This window comes from Alexandromys fortis, unplaced genomic scaffold (genome assembly GCF_014885135.2).
Source record: "Alexandromys fortis isolate MF-2015 unplaced genomic scaffold, M_Fortis_MF-2015_v1.1 scaffold_87, whole genome shotgun sequence".
Lineage (NCBI taxonomy): Eukaryota > Metazoa > Chordata > Mammalia > Rodentia > Cricetidae > Alexandromys > Alexandromys fortis.
This window is the reverse complement of record NW_026067971.1, coordinates 7,333,862-7,352,536: the sequence shown is the minus strand read 5'-3', so window position 1 is coordinate 7,352,536 and position 18,675 is coordinate 7,333,862. Positions and strand designations below refer to the sequence as shown.

General features: G+C 40.3%; 1 protein-coding gene across 4 annotated transcripts in view; it reads left to right on the top strand.

Annotated features, from left to right (window-relative positions):
- The window catches only part of Evi5 (ecotropic viral integration site 5), a 119,054-nt gene that overhangs the window by 64,598 nt on the left and 35,781 nt on the right, over positions 1–18,675 (top strand). For 3 of the 4 annotated variants that reach the window (XM_050155723.1, XM_050155725.1, XM_050155727.1), the window contains 6 exons: positions 1,748–1,801; positions 3,697–3,729; positions 4,304–4,450; positions 11,746–11,880; positions 12,794–12,934; positions 14,567–14,725. In XM_050155723.1, coding sequence (XP_050011680.1) covers positions 1,748–1,801; positions 3,697–3,729; positions 4,304–4,450; positions 11,746–11,880; positions 12,794–12,934; positions 14,567–14,725 — 669 coding nt within the window. The remainder of the gene's footprint in view (positions 1–1,747; positions 1,802–3,696; positions 3,730–4,303; positions 4,451–11,745; positions 11,881–12,793; positions 12,935–14,566; positions 14,726–18,675) is intronic. The other variant, XM_050155724.1, reaches the window with a different exon arrangement.

Below are 18,675 nucleotides of genomic sequence, written 5' to 3'. Positions count from 1 at the left end.
TTCCCCTCCCCCCCCCCCCCCCCCCTCTCCCCCCCCCCCCCCCCCCCCCCCGCATCTAATAGAAGCATAAGGGACATTGCCAAACTCTTTTTACAAGACTACAGTTATCCTGATACCCAAACCATGCAAACATGTAACTAAGAAAGAAAAGTATAGATCAGTCTCCCTCATGAACATTTGTAGAAGGAGTGTGCATCTACAACTCAACCCCAGTGCTGTGGAGGGAAAAGTCAGGAGGAGCCTGGGTCTTGCTGACTGTCAGCTTCTCCTTGGGTCCAGTGAAGGGGGCACCATGTGTCCTGCATGTGCACATGGGTGTGCCCGTTGGAGATGCACCGCACACACACACACACACACATACACACACACACACACCCCACTCAGGAATAAATTATGTGATTAATAAGTTATATTGATGAAATATATAAAGAGATTAATTGTCAAAGTGGAATTATTTAGATTTAAGGCTTGATAGTAACTTGATAAGTATTGGGAAGTCTAGCATTGAATAATTACATAAATGTACACTTTTGAAAAAATCTTGATTTGACCTTTATGCAAGAAAATACTAGTAACTAGTTTTTAATCTTTTTTCTTTCTCTCTCTCTCTCTTTTTTTTTTTTTTTTTTGCTCATTTGGTTTTTTGTTTGGTTTTTGTTTTGCTTTGTTTTTTTTCGAGACAGGGTTTCTCTGTAGCTTTGGAACCTGTCCTGGAACTATCTCTTGTAGATCAGGCTGGCCTCGAACTCACAGAGATCCACCTGCCTCTGCCTCCTGAGTGCAGGGATTAAAATTTTTGTTCAACTAATATTTGAATACTAATTATATTGTTAGACTGTGGAGGAGACAAGGGATGTTAGAATAAGATTATAAGGCAGGCTGTAGAGATGGCTTAGCCATTAAGTGCACTAAGTGCTCTTCCAGAGGACCAGGCTTAAAATCCAGCAGCCACAAGGTGGCTCGGCTCTCTGCTGTCTGTAACTCCTTTCCCAAGAAGGTCTAGCACCCTCTTCTGGACTCCCTGGGCACTGCACACATTGGGTGCACAGATAACACATTCAGGCAAAACATTCATACACATAGAATTAAGATAAATTAATCTTTGAAAAAAGAGTATAAGGCATTATAAATGGAGAAAACAAAGGCTGTTTATGCATTGCACTTAATGTTTAAAGTTTAGTCACAGGTGTCATGACAAATGGGATTGTTTCCTTTGCTGTGTATTCTTACATATGCTAATGTAACAGTTCCTTACAGTCGTTTCTCATTATTCCCTTTTATTTTGTATGTGCATTGGTGTTTGGTCTGCATATATGTCTGTGTGAAGCTGTTGGGTCCCTGGGAACTGGAGTTAGAGACAGTTGTGAGCTGTTACGCAGGCTCTGGGAATTGAACCTGGGTCCTCTGGAAGAACAACCAGTGCTCTTAACCTCTGAGCCACCTCTCCAGCCCGTCATTCTTATAAAAGGCGGCCTATGGGGCTGGAGAGATGGCTCAGAGGTTAGGAGCATTGCCTGCTCTTCCAAAGGTCCTGAGTTCAATTCCCAGCAACCACATGGTGGCTCACAATCATCTGTAATGGGATCTGGTGCCCTCTTCTGGCCTGCAGCATACACACAGACAGAATATTGTATACATAATAAATAAATAAATATTTTTTAAAAAAAGGCGGCCTATTATCAACACTGTGACTTAGGAATCCTCTCAAGAATGTTTTCAAACAAACGTTTTTTCTATTTCTTCGCAGAGGTTACGCACAGAAAATAGGCTTTTAAAACAACGTATTGAAACGTTAGAAAAAGTAAGTAAAATGATTACTGCAAGTTTCTGTTCAGTGCTTATATAGCAAATCTAAACAATCTGGTATGTGCGTTACCTAGGTGTGGTGCCCACCTCAGCTTCCCCTGCTTACTGTTGTTGCTACACACTCATCATGAGCACCCTACCTAGTCGTAGAATTACATGTTGATACCATTTGCTTTTTTCCTCATAGGTCCTCTAAAAAGTATGACTTAGGTGGGAATACATCCTGACAGATGTTTTAAAGATAAATTTTAAGTGTTCCCTGGATTTTGAGCCACACATTGGACGTAGCAGGGGCTCATTTAAGGCCTTCCACACCAAAGCTTTATTTATATTTAGTCAAAGTGATGATAAAGTCTGCTTTTATGTTCATTTTCAACACTAAGTAGTTTTATAACTCCTTGGTTGTTAGAATTGTCTTATATCTACTCATTAGCTTTTCCTTTCTGTTTCATGTAAAAAACTAGCAATAAAATTTTCTATTTTTCTTATTATGCTTTTGATAGAATGTATTTTGTAGGTGTGTTTTTAAGAATGAATTGACAAATAGTTTAAGAGTCTTCTTGGACTAGGCATGTAGCATGTACTAAGTCCTGAGTTCAATCCCAGCACCATATAAATTGGGCATGGTGATGCATGTTCATAATCCCAGCCCTTGGGAAGTGGAGGAGGGAGGGTCACAAGTTCAGAGTCATTTGTGTAGTTTCAGGCCAGCCTATGCTACATGAAACTGTCACAAAAAAAAAAACAAAAACAAAAAAAAAAAACAAAAAGCAGCCCAACAATTTTTCTGAATTGAAAACAGTTGAATTCAGAAGGTGTTTTTTAAAGCTAAAGGTTGAGAGTAAGTTGGTATGTATCTGCTCCTCAAGTACCAATTATATTTAAAATCTTCTCTAAAAGTTTATAGATTAATATCCAAGAAAGAATGATGGTTGCGATGTTCCATGGTTTTATATTAATATATATTATATATTTACTTATATATAATATATAAATATGTAATACATTAGTCGCGCACAGGGCAGGGTATTCGTTACAGCGCCAGTGATGCTGCACTGACCGCCATGCTTATCTCGAGTCAAATTGCTCCTCTGTGCGATCGGATGGAAGTGGCTGGGAAAGCGGTTTGACTTTCCGGTGATTCCACACACGTGTCGAACGTCTCAAGTCCTTGTACTTTGTGTTATTCCTGCTTTCACCAGATAGCCAGCTTGCAGTAAAATATGCAACTTAAATTATTTTCATTATTAGAGTTAGATACTTTCACAGAGCAAGCATTATTTCACCGACTCTTCAGAATAGTCATGAAGACCTAGGAAGGTGTGGTTTTGTCTAGAAGGGTAAGTGCCCGTTCTCACGGCATAGGACCTTAGTTTTGACAGCAGTTAGAATTCTTAAGAACTTAGATCTCGTTGAATTCTTGAACCGAAAGTGTACTTGCTGGATTATTGTTAAGAGTTTAAGTTGAACTTAAGAATTCCTGTTACCTTTGTTGCCTCGTTTCTCGGATGCTGCTGTTGCAACAGTGGCTGCTGTATTTGTGAGCAGTGTATTGCTGAGCTGAATCCCTTCCTCCCTTCTGGAAGTGGTTTGATGATGTGACTAGGCCTAGAAATAAATATTTAAAGGTACATTTTCAAGAAAAAAAAATACTTTTTTGTCCTAAGTAATGTAAGATTTATCTCTTTTAGAGACACGATATAAGCTGTCCCTATTTTGATTTGTTTTTTAAGATTTAAAAATAAAAATACATTTAAAAATAGTTTAAGTATCCATTTTAATTAGCAATGAAAAGTAAATGGAATTTGGGTGTGGGTGTTTCTTATTCCTAATTTTATTACTTTGATATCCTGTCTTTTTATATTTCTATCTAAATTTTTCCTTTTGTAGGAAAGTGCTTCCTTGGCAGATAGATTGATACAGGTATAGTTTTTTTATTTTATCTTTTTTATTTTTAGTATTTTTACTAACCTCTAAAGAAAATCCTAAACTTAGAAATTCATACTTAATGCATGCAATTTTACATGCATTTTCCCAAAAAATAATTCTTTGGGCTGGCATATGAATGTATACGTAATGTTTTGTTTGATAAATGTGCTATTTTTAATTGAATGCCTACCTCTCTGCACGTTTTAAAGCTAACCTTGTTTTTAAAGTATTTATTTCAAATGATAAGCAGTGGATTCTGTGACATTAACCACTGTTCATTGAACATTTTAGCCCTGCATGTACAACTCCGTAATACTGCATGAATTGCATTTTTTTTTATCAACTAAGAGAATTGTTCTTAAGACTGTCAATTGAAAATTTCATTTTGTTTCCTCAAATTTGCTAGAGCAAAATAACAAGCTTCTAGCTAATAATTACCTTGGCTATTCTATTCTCTAAGGTGTCTTTTTTTTTTAACATGTCAAAAAATAACTAAACCTCACAAAGGCAGTCTTTCTTAAATCTATTCTAAATTGCTTTATACACACACAAAAAATTATGTCCTAAGGGACAAGTGACAAGAGCCCAGGAGGCTGAGGAAAACTACCTCATAAAACGGGAGTTGGCCAGCATCAGACAGCAGAGTGATGAGGCCAGCGCTAAGCTGGAGCAGGCTGAAAGCACCATCCGGGAGCTCCGGCACCGGCACCACTGGGTAAGGACCTGGTAGCCTTCCTCACCTCCCCAGCTCGGCTTTGCGGGAAGCAGTAAGACTCCCCTGTGGCCACCAAGATTCCTGGTTTTTCTTTTTTGTCTGTGGTTTTGTTACATAATATTTTTTATGCTATATTCTAAGTCATAGGAAATAAGCAGTGTGCAGCTGCTTTTTAGATCTGTAGGGTCTCTTTTATAGAAGGTAACCTGACGTCCTTTTTAGATCTGTAGGGTCTCTTTTATAGGAGGCAACCTGACGTCAGCTGGTGTTTGATTCTGGCAAAGTGGTTATTACCCAACATTTAGAATATGCGCACTTAAAGCTTTCATAATGTTGACAGCCTATATTTTGTGAAATAGTCTAGCTTAGACTTCCTATATCAGAACACTGAATTATGAGTTAAAGTGCATGCTTACATTTACTTGGAGAGGAGAAAAGTTGTCAAAGACGGGGAGTAATTCCTAAAAAATAAAAGTTACTGCTGGGAGGTAGTGGTGCATGGATGGGCATCACTTTTACTCAGCAAAGTTTAGAAACGTCGCCATCTGTATTCAAAAGTGTAAACATGTATTTTTTTCAGTGAAGGCAGTTAAGAAAAATAGATGTGTTAAAATAATATTGAAATGGCCACAGTTGCAATAGTATGTTCTACCTTTAATCACAAGGCATGGAACAGGAACAGGAACACAGTTCTTCACAGTGAGATGGAAATGGCAGTCAGTGCAGTGCCGTCTGTTTGGAAGTTACCATGCTTGCACCAGCTGCAGCTTTGATGCTGCGAACGCTGAAACCACGTCAATAGAAGGAACGCAGGTTTATAGAGGAGAGCGGCCTTTGCAGACGCCACACTCACTTTCCCGTAGATCTGCACTGTGGAGCTAACATTGCCAGCGAGAAAGCAGATTCTTACAAGGAGGGTGGTCTCTGCCATTGCAGAGATAAAGCGATGGGCACACAGAATAGGTGAAGTTTATAGCACAGCCTTGAATGAACCCAAGGCCAAGTTGTGTATCCGAGATACTAAGATGATTGTAGAAGTTGCATTTCCAGAAAATGAGAGCTACAGTGGGCACACATATTTCTTACAGAGAGCAGTGACTGAATGTTAGGCTTGTTAATGTGGCCTTGCTTGTATGCTTCACTGAGAATTCTAAAAAATCTTATTTAATGCCTTAGTAAAAGCTAATATTATGTGTCAAGAGAGAAAATGTTATTTCCGTAGCTATAGCTGAAGTTTTATAAGTTATTTGGTAAATTATTAATGTACCTTTTTCTAGTCGAGACAGAAATGAAGGTGAAAATAGTAAATATAAATGGTTCAATATATCGAGGGACCACTCACGTTCTTGTGCGAAGGCTTTGTTGTGTAAGCCTGTCCACGGTGCTTCATATCATGTCCATATGCATAGTATGTGCAAGAACTTTATATGTGGGTTATTAAAATGGAGCCAGTGTTTTAGATGATAAACAAGATTAATGTTAAATATTACAAACAATTTCTGTTTGGAACAAGAAGGTGAAAGTTTATTTCACAAAATCAATAGCCCTGCCCTCAGAATTAAGATTCAGATATTTATCTTATCAATGTACAAAAGTATAGGAAGTTTGAAGTGAGAGAGTCATAATCTTATCCATAGCAGAGTGTAAAGAGAAGATGCTAGAGTGAGAGCAGTGTGCTGGACACTTGGTTAGAGTCTCCTTAAATACACCTCTACGGATGTGGAACTAGGGCTAGTCCTGCTTTGATAACTGATCTTTGATATTCAGTGAACTTCTGTTTGATTTCAGAAACGATTTAAGCAGAGCCGGACCATTTCAGGTCTCATTTTTTTCCCACATAATTTGTGAAATTTAAATGTGTAGTTTGATGTTTTAAATGTCGAGGGTTGTGTAACCCCCACATTACAGTGGTCATTTCTATCATGTCCTGTGTTACAGTTTGTTTTCCTTGCTCATCCCATCAACCTGTGTCTGAATACTTTGAAATTTTCTGCAATTTTCTCTAAGTGGAATTGTTGCCTTTTCTATAAGTGGAACTAGTTTCTTTTAGTTAGCATATCAGTTTACTTTTATTTATATACTTTGTGATTTTTTTTAGTTGTGATAAAACATATACAAAATACAAATTTACCATTTAAGTAAGTGTGGTTCAGTGGCATTGAGTCTGTTTCCGTTGTTATTAGCATTACCACTGTTTATAAAAATTTCTCATGGTTTTAAATTCTGGACACATTCAATAAGAAACAAAGAAGCTTACTGTAGGGGAAAGGCTTTAAAAAATGACATATTTAGTCAGTCTGGTTACAGTGCATATGTACTGACAGGGCTTGAGAGCTGGCTCAGTGGTTAAAACACTGTTGCTCGTATAGAGGATCCATTGGCTTCCCAGTGCCCACACAGGAGCTCACAACCACCTGTGGTTCCAGTTCAGCCCCTTCTAGTTTCTGTGGGCATCTGGCATGCACATGGTGTGCATACCTCCATGCAGACAAGCACTCAGTATTAGAACACAGGAGACTGCTTACAGGAGCACGCAGAGTTCCTGTGCTGGAGCAGCAGGGTGGGATCAGAAGGAAGCAAGTGGAGCTCCCTCAAGGCTGGGCTGGATGTGTCTTGGTGAGGGTGTGCTCCCTTCAGACTAGGTGAGGGCTGGGGCTAGAGGAGTGGGCGGCAGCAGGTCGCAGTTCGCCTGTGGGACTATAGTTCCCGAGCATTTGACAGTGGGACAGTAAGAACCTGCAGTACCTGGATTTCCACTGATGAGGAGAGAGCGTCTTTGGGCATCTGGTGGTTATAGGGGTTATTATTCACAGCCAAACTTTTATGTAATTTCAGGATATGATATTTGAGTAGGCCAATTCTATTTGTTGTGCAAGAGGAGAAATTTTATGTTCCCATACTTAGGAATATGGTGGATGTGTAGGCAGAGACTGCTTGTTTGTCCCTGGCTGCCCAGACCCGAAATAATCACACAGAAACTATATTAATTGCAATACTGTTTGGCCAATAGCTTAAGCATATGTCTAGCTAGCTCTTATAAAATAAATGAACTCATTTCTATTATTTTATATTTTACTGTAAGTTTCGACTAGGTCTTCTGCGGTGGCTACATGGCTCTCCCTGACTCCCACTACTCTCTCTCTGTGCTCTGTTTGGATTTCCTGCTTGGCTTTACTCTACTAAGCCATTGGCCGAAAGCAGATCCTTTATTAACCAAGGGCAGTAAAGCATATTCATAGCATACAGGGGGGAAACCTACATCAGTGGATGTACTATCCAAATTTCAGGCTCCTGTGACAGCAGGTGGAGGTAGTCAGCTCTCAGAGAGGAGTTGATTTGGGTCATGGTTTGTTCACTGGACCTGTTTCCTGGACCAGTGGCAGCTTTCATATCCTAATGAGATGGTGTGGGAAGCTTGCTCCGTGTGGCAGCCAGGAAGCAGAGAGACTCGGTGTCTCTTTCAAGGGCACACTCCTATGTCCACCCCCACACACTATATCCTTCTTGTTGGTTGTTTTTTACTCTTTGTTCTTTTGGGGGCCCACCACCCAGCTCCCAAATAAATCCACATGGAATTTTATTCTTTCTTATGACTGCCTTGCCTTAGCTTAGCTTGTTTCTTGCCAGCTTTTCTTAAATTCCTTGTCTACCTTTTGCCTCTGGGCTTTTACCTTTCTCTATTTCTTTTCTTTCCTTCTTTTGGTGTCTGGCTATGTGACTGGGTGACTGACCCCTTCTTTTCTCTCTCCTATTTATTCTCTCTGCCTGCCAGCCCCGCCTACCCTTTCCCCTGCCTTGCTATTGGCTGTTCAGCTCTTTATTAGACCTGTTAGGTGCTTTAGACAGCTAAAGTAACACAGCTTTGCCAGCGTAAAACAAATGCAACATAAAAGAATGCAGACATCTTTGTGTCATTAAAACAAATGTTCCACAGCATAAACAAATGTAACAGACTACAAATAATAATTCCACAACACACCCCATTTCCTAAAGGTTTCATGAATATTTCCTTTTCTCTGAGGGACATTCAGGATCTGAAGTACAACAGTTGGGCTCTTTGGTGAACATGGTGGGTTCAGTTGCAGAGATCTGGAAGGAACAGGCTAATAGGGCTGTGTGGCCCCTGAAAGTTTGTGTAACTTGACCACTGAGAGTGACTCTTGCCCTCTGAAGTTTCAGGAGTTAAGAATGGAGCCAGTCAGCCCACAGTTTTAGGCACAATGTGCTGATTGAAATGGTGGTGTGGTGGTTTGAATGAGAATAACCCCAACACTTAATCTCTGTTAGGAAGTATTTGGGAGGTTGGCCTTGTTGGAGGAGGAAAGGCTATGGGTGTGGGCTTTGAGAATTTAAGCCTCAGTCTGGCCCAGTCTCGGTCTCTGTTACTGCTCCAGAGCCACGTCTGCCTACCTGCCCTGTGCTTCCCTCTCTCAATCTGTGAGCAGCCCTCAGCTAAATGCTTTCTTCTTTAAGTCACCTTGGTCATGGTGTTTCTTAAAGCAATAGAACAGTAACTAAGATGGGAAAAATTAAGGATGGGAAGTTTAGAGCATCTGTGTCAAAGATTTCAGAATCAGTAGTATCAGGATTGTCCACAGTAGCGATGTCAGCTCTGTAGGGTGTAACTCTCACTTCAGGCTGTGTATGTAGGGATAATAGCATTCAGTGTTCCCACCAACAGAGGTTTGACAATGAACAGACTCATAGTTGCAGTCCAAGAGTATGTTCTTAGTTGTGTGCACTGTGTGTGAGGTGTGTAAGTCTGAACATATGTGTGCAGTACAGATGTGACTCCATCTGTGCAACTGTTAAGCAGTCTATTGGGAATACTTTATACCAGATAACTACAGCTAACTACAGCCTGTCTCTTGGTATATCTCTAGGGTGATTGATTCGAGGAAGAACACTTAATCCGTGGCTGCTCCAGGTTCTCACATGGCATTATATTAGCATACACCCTCCACACATCCTTCTGTATACTTTAAATAATTTCTAGATAACTTGTGCCCAATTCAGCATAGTTAATGTAAATAAATAGTTGTTATAGTGCTTAGAAAATAATACCAAGAAAAAAGAAGATATGTTTAATATAGTTACAGATTTGTAAAACTTTCCTTGCTTGGGTTGTGTGGGGGCTCTGTCTGTCTTTTATCTCAGTGATTGGACATCTGTGAATCTGTGTAGAGTTGGTTATTTCATTAATTTTCCAGAGTGGTGGTTTCCATTTCTCCTCACTTGTGCTGCACTTAGCAGTGTTCTTCTGAGAGATGATATTCCTGTCTCTCTTCCTTTACCTCTTTCTTCCCTCCCAGCCCCTCATTGGAGCCTGTTTTGTATCACTCTGGGTTCATAGATTTTGTTTATTCAATATTTCATATGTTCTTCAATGGTTTAATGCAATTGGTACAATGATTATGTCATACTCATTTAAATTTAAAAAGTGTAAGGCTTGTCTTTTACTTATCATTGGAAATTGCAGATTTTCCTAAATAATTTATTTGAGAAAGTATGTTCAGTAGCACATTCGAGTTTCTCATCCCTGTTATAAAATTGATGCCCTCTTGTGGTCTGTGAGGGCATGTACACACGTGTCCTATATTCTTAAAGACACACAAATATACACACACAAGCATGTAAACTTAAACATAATAATGTTTTAAATAAAGTAATTTTGGCTTTGATCTGAAGGTTAAATGTATTATATTTATATATAGTGTTTGCCTTTCATTTTAAATGAGAAATAGAGGTCACTGTAGTGAAAATATTTGTTTTCTTCACATTTCTTAATCATTAGCAGTAATTAAAAATAACAAGATAAATTTCCATTTTAAAGAATTTATGTAATTTTTGTAGGTATTAGAAAGAAATCATTTAAATGATAGGTATTTTTTGATAATTCTGGGATTTGAATGTAAATCTCACGCATGCTGGACATGCGGTCTAACAGATAGCTACGTAGCTTTGAATTTTTAATTCTCTTCTCTTACGCTTCCCAGCTGCTTCAGTTACAGGCAGGAGCCACTTTGCCGGATGGATTTAAAAGCAAAAGAAAAAAAGAAAAACACAGCTATTTTGGGCACAATGGGAGGGATGGTCTGGGAGCAGTTTGGGGCCATGTACTGGAGGAGATCGGAAAGTGCATTTTTGTTACAGAGATCTGTTCTGGAGCGCCCTGCCTTTCATAGCTTCATTTCTTCCTGGTGCTCGAGTGTGGCAGTCACGTGTACTGAATGTCTCATTTATTTACGTGTATTACTACATATTTTGTCTTGGGAATAAGTACAAACATGATATCATTTTAAAAAGTAGCTCTAAATCCCTAGGTGGACATTTGAATACAACTAAACATCACAATGAGGATGTATGGTGTCACCCTCGGCCTTGCTCATTCACTGATGTTTTGTATGAAACGGGCTTTAAGAAACCACAATGACCTCACTGGTGTGTGAGCACCAGTGGAGTAGAGAGGGGCAGGGAGATATCCTGCCTCTGTGGTTTGTCTCTTTATGCAGCAATTGCTTTTTTCTCCTCTTACACTAATCCATGCAAATATTTTAAAGAAATTGACATTTCTAAAGCAAATAAAAATTTTCTTTCTTAGAGTTTAAGGTATTTCACCTTAATCTTTACTTTCAATGCATGGAAATAGGATTTTTAGGCTTTAGATGCTTCTATAGTCTTTCATGTGAGCTAACTAAGCAATCTTAAGATACTGTATTATCCATACTGAAAAGAGTAAAAGGAAAGTTAATGTTTTTTGTTTACCTCAATTTTAAATAATATTTCAACATGCCATCACCATAAAAATCATTATTTTGATTTATTTTATGCGCTTATTCAATTTTATACTTTTGATCGTGATGCTGGGGGTTGAACGCAAGGGACTTGCACTAAAAACCAGTTTGTCTTTGTTTATCACCATACTCAGCAAGGATCTCAAGTATTAAGTGACCATGTGAGGCTGACGGGTACTTTGTTGTCTGCAGAGCCAGAACAAGCTCTTGAGAGTGGACAGAAAGAAGACAAATACTTCGTATGAGCAGGGTTGAGGAGTGTAATGACTTATTACCAAAGCTGATTTACGTGGTCATCCTCAAAGATACCAGAACTCGGCTTTTCTTTTCTTTTTAAACTCATTTGTTGGGAAAAGGGAAATAATTTGGAATACTGGGTAGATCAGATTTACTTTTTAGTTGCCCATAATACCCATATTATATAATTTATTGTTTTTCTGAATGTGTATATTTCTATGCTTGTGTTTCCCTAAAGTTTCAGTCTATGTCTATAACCTTTAGCATAAATGCAGCTCCTCCTACAACGAAGATTTCGTGCTGCAGCTGGAGAAGGAGTTGGTCCAAGCCAGGCTGAGTGAGGCTGAGTCTCAATGCGCCCTGAAAGAGATGCAGGACAAAGTGCTGGACATAGAGAAGGTGGGAAACTTTGTAAATACCTCCTCTTCCTGCTCTGGCTGGAGCCGAGCCAGATACTTGTGCGTACTTGCTGAACTGAGTTAGACCTGATGTTTTTCACACTCAAGGAGCTATGCACTAGATTTGCTGGTTGGTAGATGGTAGAGTGCTTGCCTAGAATGTGTGAGGTCCTGGTGTCAGGCCCAGCTCCAGATGGCAATTCCTGTAATCCCAGCACTCAGGATGAAGAGGTGGCAGTTCAAGGTCAGCCTTGGTTGGTTAGATGGTGAGTTGGAGGTCGGTCTAGTGTGTATATGAGACCCTGTCTAGAGGGAGAGTGGAAAGGCAGAATAAAACTAACTCTAAGGCTGCCAGTTCAGAAAACCCTTTCCTGTATCAGTGAGCACAGGACTGTTTTCTGCTTCCTCTTCATCAGATCATTGTTACAGGTCTGTGCTACAACTTAAAAATGGGGTGTGAGTACTGCAGTTCTTTATTCTTCAGGATTGTTTAGCTATTCTGGGATTTTGTGTTTCCATATAAAATTGAAGATTTATTTTTCAATTCCTTTGAAGAATTTTGTTGGAATTTTGATGGGCTTGCATTGCATCCGTAGATTGCTTTTGCTAGGATGGCCATTTTTACTGTGTTAATCCTATCAACCCATGAGCACGGGAGATCCTTCCATCTTCTTCAGTTACAAGTGCCAGTTCTTCCTGGTAACTTTCATACAAATCCATACATATTTTCATGTTTAAGAATGCCAATAGAGATGAACTCTGTCCCCAGAACCCAGATAGTGGGAGGAGAAAACTGACTCCTGCAGGTTAGCTTACAACCTCCTCAGATGTATGCGTGGGCTCACACAGCTTTACAAAACTAAGTTTTAAAAAATGTGACTTTAAAAAAAAAATCTGAATTTCTCTGACTTTAGAAGAACAACTCGTTTCCTGATGAGAATAACATCGCGAGGCTTCAGGAGGAGCTCATCGCCGTGAAGCTGAGAGAGGCGGAAGCCATTATGGGTTTGAAGGAACTTCGACAGCAAGTCAGAGATCTAGAAGAACACTGGCAAGTATGTCAGGCTGGCTGTGCTTTTCCAAACAGAACGAAAACCAAGGACTGAGTTGTGTGACTTTGAAATACCTGGTGACCAACAGTAGGTGACGAAAAGAGATCTTGCTTAGTGTCACAGTTGAGACATTTACAACTTGAAAGTACATCTAAGATGTACTTTATATAATTCTTAAAATGGAACCAAAGAAACTGTAAACAAGATCATATTGAACTTTTGCATTGTTCGAGTTTCCTAGAGAACTATAAATAGTACAAAACTTACACAGTATAAAACTTTTCTTTTTTATTAAGAATAATATTTTTATTCTTTGAGAAGGTCATACATGTATGCAGTGTATTCTGACCATATTCATCTTGGTGCCTCCTCCAGATCCTCCAAGATAGAACCTTTACTTTCCCTCCCAGCTTCAGATCCTCATTGGTTGTTTCCTTTAAACTCACTCGGCCGGTTTGTGCTGCCACACACTCACAGGTGTGGGATCATCCATTTGAGCACGATTGAGCTACCAGGGCTGCATTGTTAAAGAAAAGTGATTCTCCCTTATCCAGGAACAGCTGTCAGTAGCTCATAGCTGTGGTGGAAGCTCTGGAGCCTGCCCCTTCATGCTGGAATGTGGACTGGCTTGATTTTATACAGGGTTTGTGCAGACAACCTCAGCTGGGGGTTCATGAGTCCAGTGGTCCTGTCATGTCCAGAGGACACTGTTCAGTCCTGGGCTTCTCCACCCCCCAGCTCCGTGAGCCTCGGTGAGAGGGGCTTGACACAGGTGTCTCTTTTATGACTGCGCAGTCCGTCACTTTGATCAGTTGTCAGTGTCTGTGTCAGTTGTTGCCCACTGCACAAAGACAACTTGTGGTGTAGAGGTGGAGCTCAGAGGTCAGTTTGGTATTCTGTTCAGTTAGCAAACACAGTTTGCTTTGCTATCAGGTACATTGTTGGGAAAACAGAAACAGCTGAAGGAGGACACCACTGTGTATTTGTAAATTTCTAACTTCTTTGAAAATGCCTATCACAAAAATAAATGACACTTTAGGTGTCTTCTCACAAATGGATCTTCTTGTAAGGGAAATTTGATAAAGAACAGATTGTAACAACGTGAAAGACAGAAGAGAATGAATTTTTAAAAACAATATAGTTTCAGAATGGTGATCTTGGTTTAAACTGAGGGTGGGGAAGAGACATCTAGTAAAGACTGAGATCAGTCAATGGAGGGGACACCTGCTGCAAGGCCTCAGAGCCAAGGCTGCGAATCTGAATTGGGTCTCCTGCACTCGCAAAGGTGGGAGAGAACTGACTCATGCCGGCTGTCCTCTGAGTGCCATGGAACCAGTGAATGAATATAATGTAATTTTAAAAGAACAAAAGAAGTTATTCCTTGATATTGTCATGGCTTTTAAAAATGTATTGACAAGTACCCAGCTGTAACAAACTGTAGTTAAGCTGGGCATGGTGATTTGTGTCTGGATCCCAACACTTAGGCTGAGGTGGGAAAACCCTAAGCCCAGAGTCTGCCAGGAATACAAACCAAAAGCTTCTCTCAAACAAGTAAAATGATTTGGGGCAATGCTTAAATATGTGCTCTGTAAAGTTAATTCTTGTTTTGATAAAGTGTAATGTTGTATGCTGTAGCGTCATTTAGCCCGAACTTCTGGAAGATGGAAAGACCCGCCCAAGAAGAACACTGTGAATGAGTTACAGGATGAGCTGATGAGCATCCGCCTCAGAGAAGCAGAAACCCAGGCAGAAATAAGAGAAATGAAGCAGAGGATGATGGAGATGGAGACGCAGGTATGACGGGCAGGCCAGGGTGAAAGCAGTGAGGGTCAGAGTCTGACAGCTGTTTGCTCAGAATTTTTATGTAACTAAAAATAACATTGAAGAGATACCATAAAGTTATGAAGAGTGAAGATCTAGGCTTTAAATGGGAAATTTAAATTTTATGCTGTTGTGTTTAGAGGGTGGCAAATGAGCAAAAAAAATTAACATCGTCTCATCCTTAGAATTAAGGTAAAAGATGAAGTCCAGACAGCAGTTTTCTGATTCTCGTGTAGAAAGCTAAAAGTCACTGCTGCTCCCTGTCCTTATTCTCGTGAGCTAGGGTCGTCACTGACCCGGGAACACCGGCAACTTAGCATGTTTTACCATGAGGCAAGCTCCAGCAATCCCCTTGCCTGTGTCTACCCCAGGTGAGCCTGCCTTTTACCGAGGCTGACGGTCTGAACTCAGGTCTCCATGCTGGTGCATCAGGCACTCTTGCCGACAGCCTTTGCCCCAGCCCTGTTTTGTTTTAGCCTTGTTTTTTGAGACAGGGTATGCAATATTGCTGGCGGACTGTAATGATATTTTGTGTTTTAACAAATGAAGCTTGCCCGAAGATAGAGTGCGAAGATAGAGTGTGGAGCTAAGCCACTAGAAGCCCGCAGTGGTGACACACACCTTTAATCCCAGGACTCTGTTAGTTCAAGGCCACCGTGGGCTGATCCAGTCTGAAAGAGAAGCAGAGCTCACACAAAGGCAATTCCAGCACTGGGGAGGTGGAGACCGGTGGAGAGAGGAATATAAGGCAGGAGGAGACAGGAGCGCAGATGCAGTCTGAGGTGTAGTCTGAAATTGTCAGAGGATGCAGTCTGGGGAGGTCATCCGAGGACAGGCTCGCCCTTTTGGTCTGAGGATTTGGTAGAGGTAAAAGGTCTCTCTAGTGGCTGGCTTCACTGCTTCTCTGACCTCTCAGCTTTCACCCCCTAATAGCTGACTCCAGGTTTAGAATTCATGCTACAGTTGGCTTGTTACTCACTCTGTAGCCTGGATTAGCTTCAAACTAGTGGCCAGTACTGGAATTATAGGCATAAACACCTTTTTTCCCCAGAAATTTAATCTCTGCTTGACCCTTCAACAAAATTTAAGCAAGCCGGACTGCATTTGGTTTTATTAGGGTTGCCTTACTGCACAAATTAAGAAGGGAAATTTATGTAGAGCAAAGTTCCTCAACCAGAATATGTAATTTTTGGGCTAGAAATTTGATGTGGAATTCCCCTCTATATGCTGTGACTGTTTTATTACCAATGGTTAATAAAGAAGCTGCTTTGGCCTATGGCAGGGCAGAACAGAGCTAGGTGGAAAAACTAAACTGAATGCTGAGAGAAAGAAGGCAGAGTCGGGCAGATGCCATGTAGCCTCCCAAGAAGCAAGGTGTGAAGTAACAAACCATGAGCCTTGTGGTAAAATATAAAACAATAGAAATGGGCTAATTTAAGATATCAAAGCTAGCTAGGAATATGCCTGAGCCTTTGGCCAAACAGTGTTATAATTAATTCAGTTTTTCTGTGATTATTCAGGTCTGGGTGGCTGGGAAATGTCTTCCTTTACAGAAATTTTGTTTTTCATATCTAGTCTGTGCATCATGGGGTGTTTAGCACCCTGGCTCGGCCCTGCAGATGTCTTCTCTTTAATAAATCTCCAGTAGAGAATCACAGGTATCAACTGTAGTGTGCATTTTACCTTTTCAAGTTACACGATGTGATCCTGGGTAATAAGTTTAAAGTTTAAGTCCAAACCCATCTCCTCAGATCTCTCTTTGTGTCACGTCTCCGTCTTAGATGCATTGGGCCTGAGATGTGCGGATTGTTTCGCTAATAGCGCTTGTTTGCTCTGTAAAGGTGAACTTGGCTTTTATGAATGACATTTGTCAGTTGTATTTCATGTAAAGTTGTCCTGTGGATCCATGCTGCAGACTGTAGAATCTCTGCTGATACTGAAATCTTCAGATACCCATGTCCTTAAATAAAATGGTTTATTATTTGTGTGTAACCCGTGTCCATTCTCCAGTATACTTCAAATCATCCCTAGGTACAACGCCTAATGTAGCACAGAAGAACAGAAGTAATGGCTACACTGTATCATTTACGCAATAATAACAAGAAAAGTGTGCACATGTGCAGTACAGATACAATCTAAAATGTTTTCAGTCATTAGCAGTTTGAATTTGTGGATACATAGAGAAGGGGAGCAATGCATTATGCTGACTTTCAGAGTTTTGTTCAGCCAGTAGGGGGCGTAGTTTACTCATGCCTCGTTCTGTGTTATAGTGAGCAGGTGTGGCCAGCCCGTGTCAGGCAGGCCTCTGGGACGTGCTTTGTTTCATAGCACTCAGTTACTTCCTTGTGCTTCTTGGTTAAACGTATGTTCCTCAGGAATTTGGAGTTTGGCCCCCTTGAGAGAGAAATTTGTGTCTTTGTGACCGGGTTTTCCTGATGCCATTTCTTGTGCCATTTTTGGAATTGGTTATGTGTGGTTTGGGTCTTGGCCTTGGCCATGGCTGAACTGTAACCCATGGCTCCTGAAGTGCCTGTGCTCTTATATGAGCACTTAATTGAGTAAACTCTTGTAGACTGAAAAGAATTCTTTTTATATGTTGGCTGGTAAAATGCCTTTGTTATCTTCCTTTCATATGGACTCTGTTTTCCTTGACTTGCCTGTTTCTTCAGCCTGCTGAGTCTTGTTATAACGCATCTTGGTGAGGATGTGTTTGCCTCTGTCGTCCTTGGATTAACTGTGCTCCTTGAGCTGTGTGTTCACACCCCCGTGTTTTGTTTATGTTTTATAGCACTGGAGCTCACACCCAGATAGTCAGTGCTGTACCACTGAGGTGCTTAGTGCACTGACTAGTCAGGATTATAGCAGCCTTACAGAACTAGTCCTTTCTTTGTGTATCCCTGGCTGTCCTGGAGCAACTCACAGAGATCCACCTGCCTCTGCCTTCCTGGTGCTGGGATTAAAGGCGTGCACCACTATGCCTGGCTCTTCTTTTTTTCCATTTTTTTGTATCTTTAATAATTTTAAGTATTTATTTTATGTAAAGTCCTTATATAATTTTCTTATTATGAGGAATTCTTAAACTATATTTACTTTCCCATTAAAACCAGAGATTTAAATTTTTTTATAGAACTATTTTATTTTTCATGGAACGAGGCAGAATGAATCAAAGGAGAGTGACAACTGAGCATTCACTGCGCCTGCAAACTTCTTTCTTCAGTCCCCGTGCGTGTGCCCTCCTCACAGTCTTCCTGACACAGCCGAAAGGCAAGCCGTAGTGTCTACCTATTTTTCCAGAATACTGAGATTTGTTAGGATTAAATAACTTGCCCAAGATCAGAGAACGCCTGACACATTGGTGGTGTGAGAGGGCTTACAGTTCAGTTTATGTTCTTGCCTCCCGTATCCTTCCCCAGGCTTTCAGAAATAATTGTCTCTCGGTTGTCTGTGAAGGTCCTCATAGTTTATAGAATTTTTGCATAAGTGGTATATTTAGGTTATATTTTTGTTTATTTAAGTATTTATTTCTAGTGTTTAGAAGCAGGGTCTCATGTAGTCCAGGCTAATCTCAAACTCTATATTACATGAACAAAGGTAGCTTAGGACTCCAGGTCCTCCTGCCTCTACCTTCCAAACACTGAGATTGCAGATGTATGCCACCATGCCTTTCTGGTATGTTGATTAAGAATTTTTAATATTCTTTTGGAGAATTCAATGTTTTTGTTTTAAAGATTTTTTTTTGAGACAGGGTCTTGCTGTGTAGTATGGGCTGTCAGGTTCACAGAGTAGCCCAGGTTGTCCTTAAACTCTTACTGGTGCTTCTTCCTCCGCCTCCCTAGTATGGATACATGTGCTACACACTTGACTGAAGATTTGTTTCATATCTTTTTCCATTTTTAATAAACATTTAAAAAACATTTTATAAG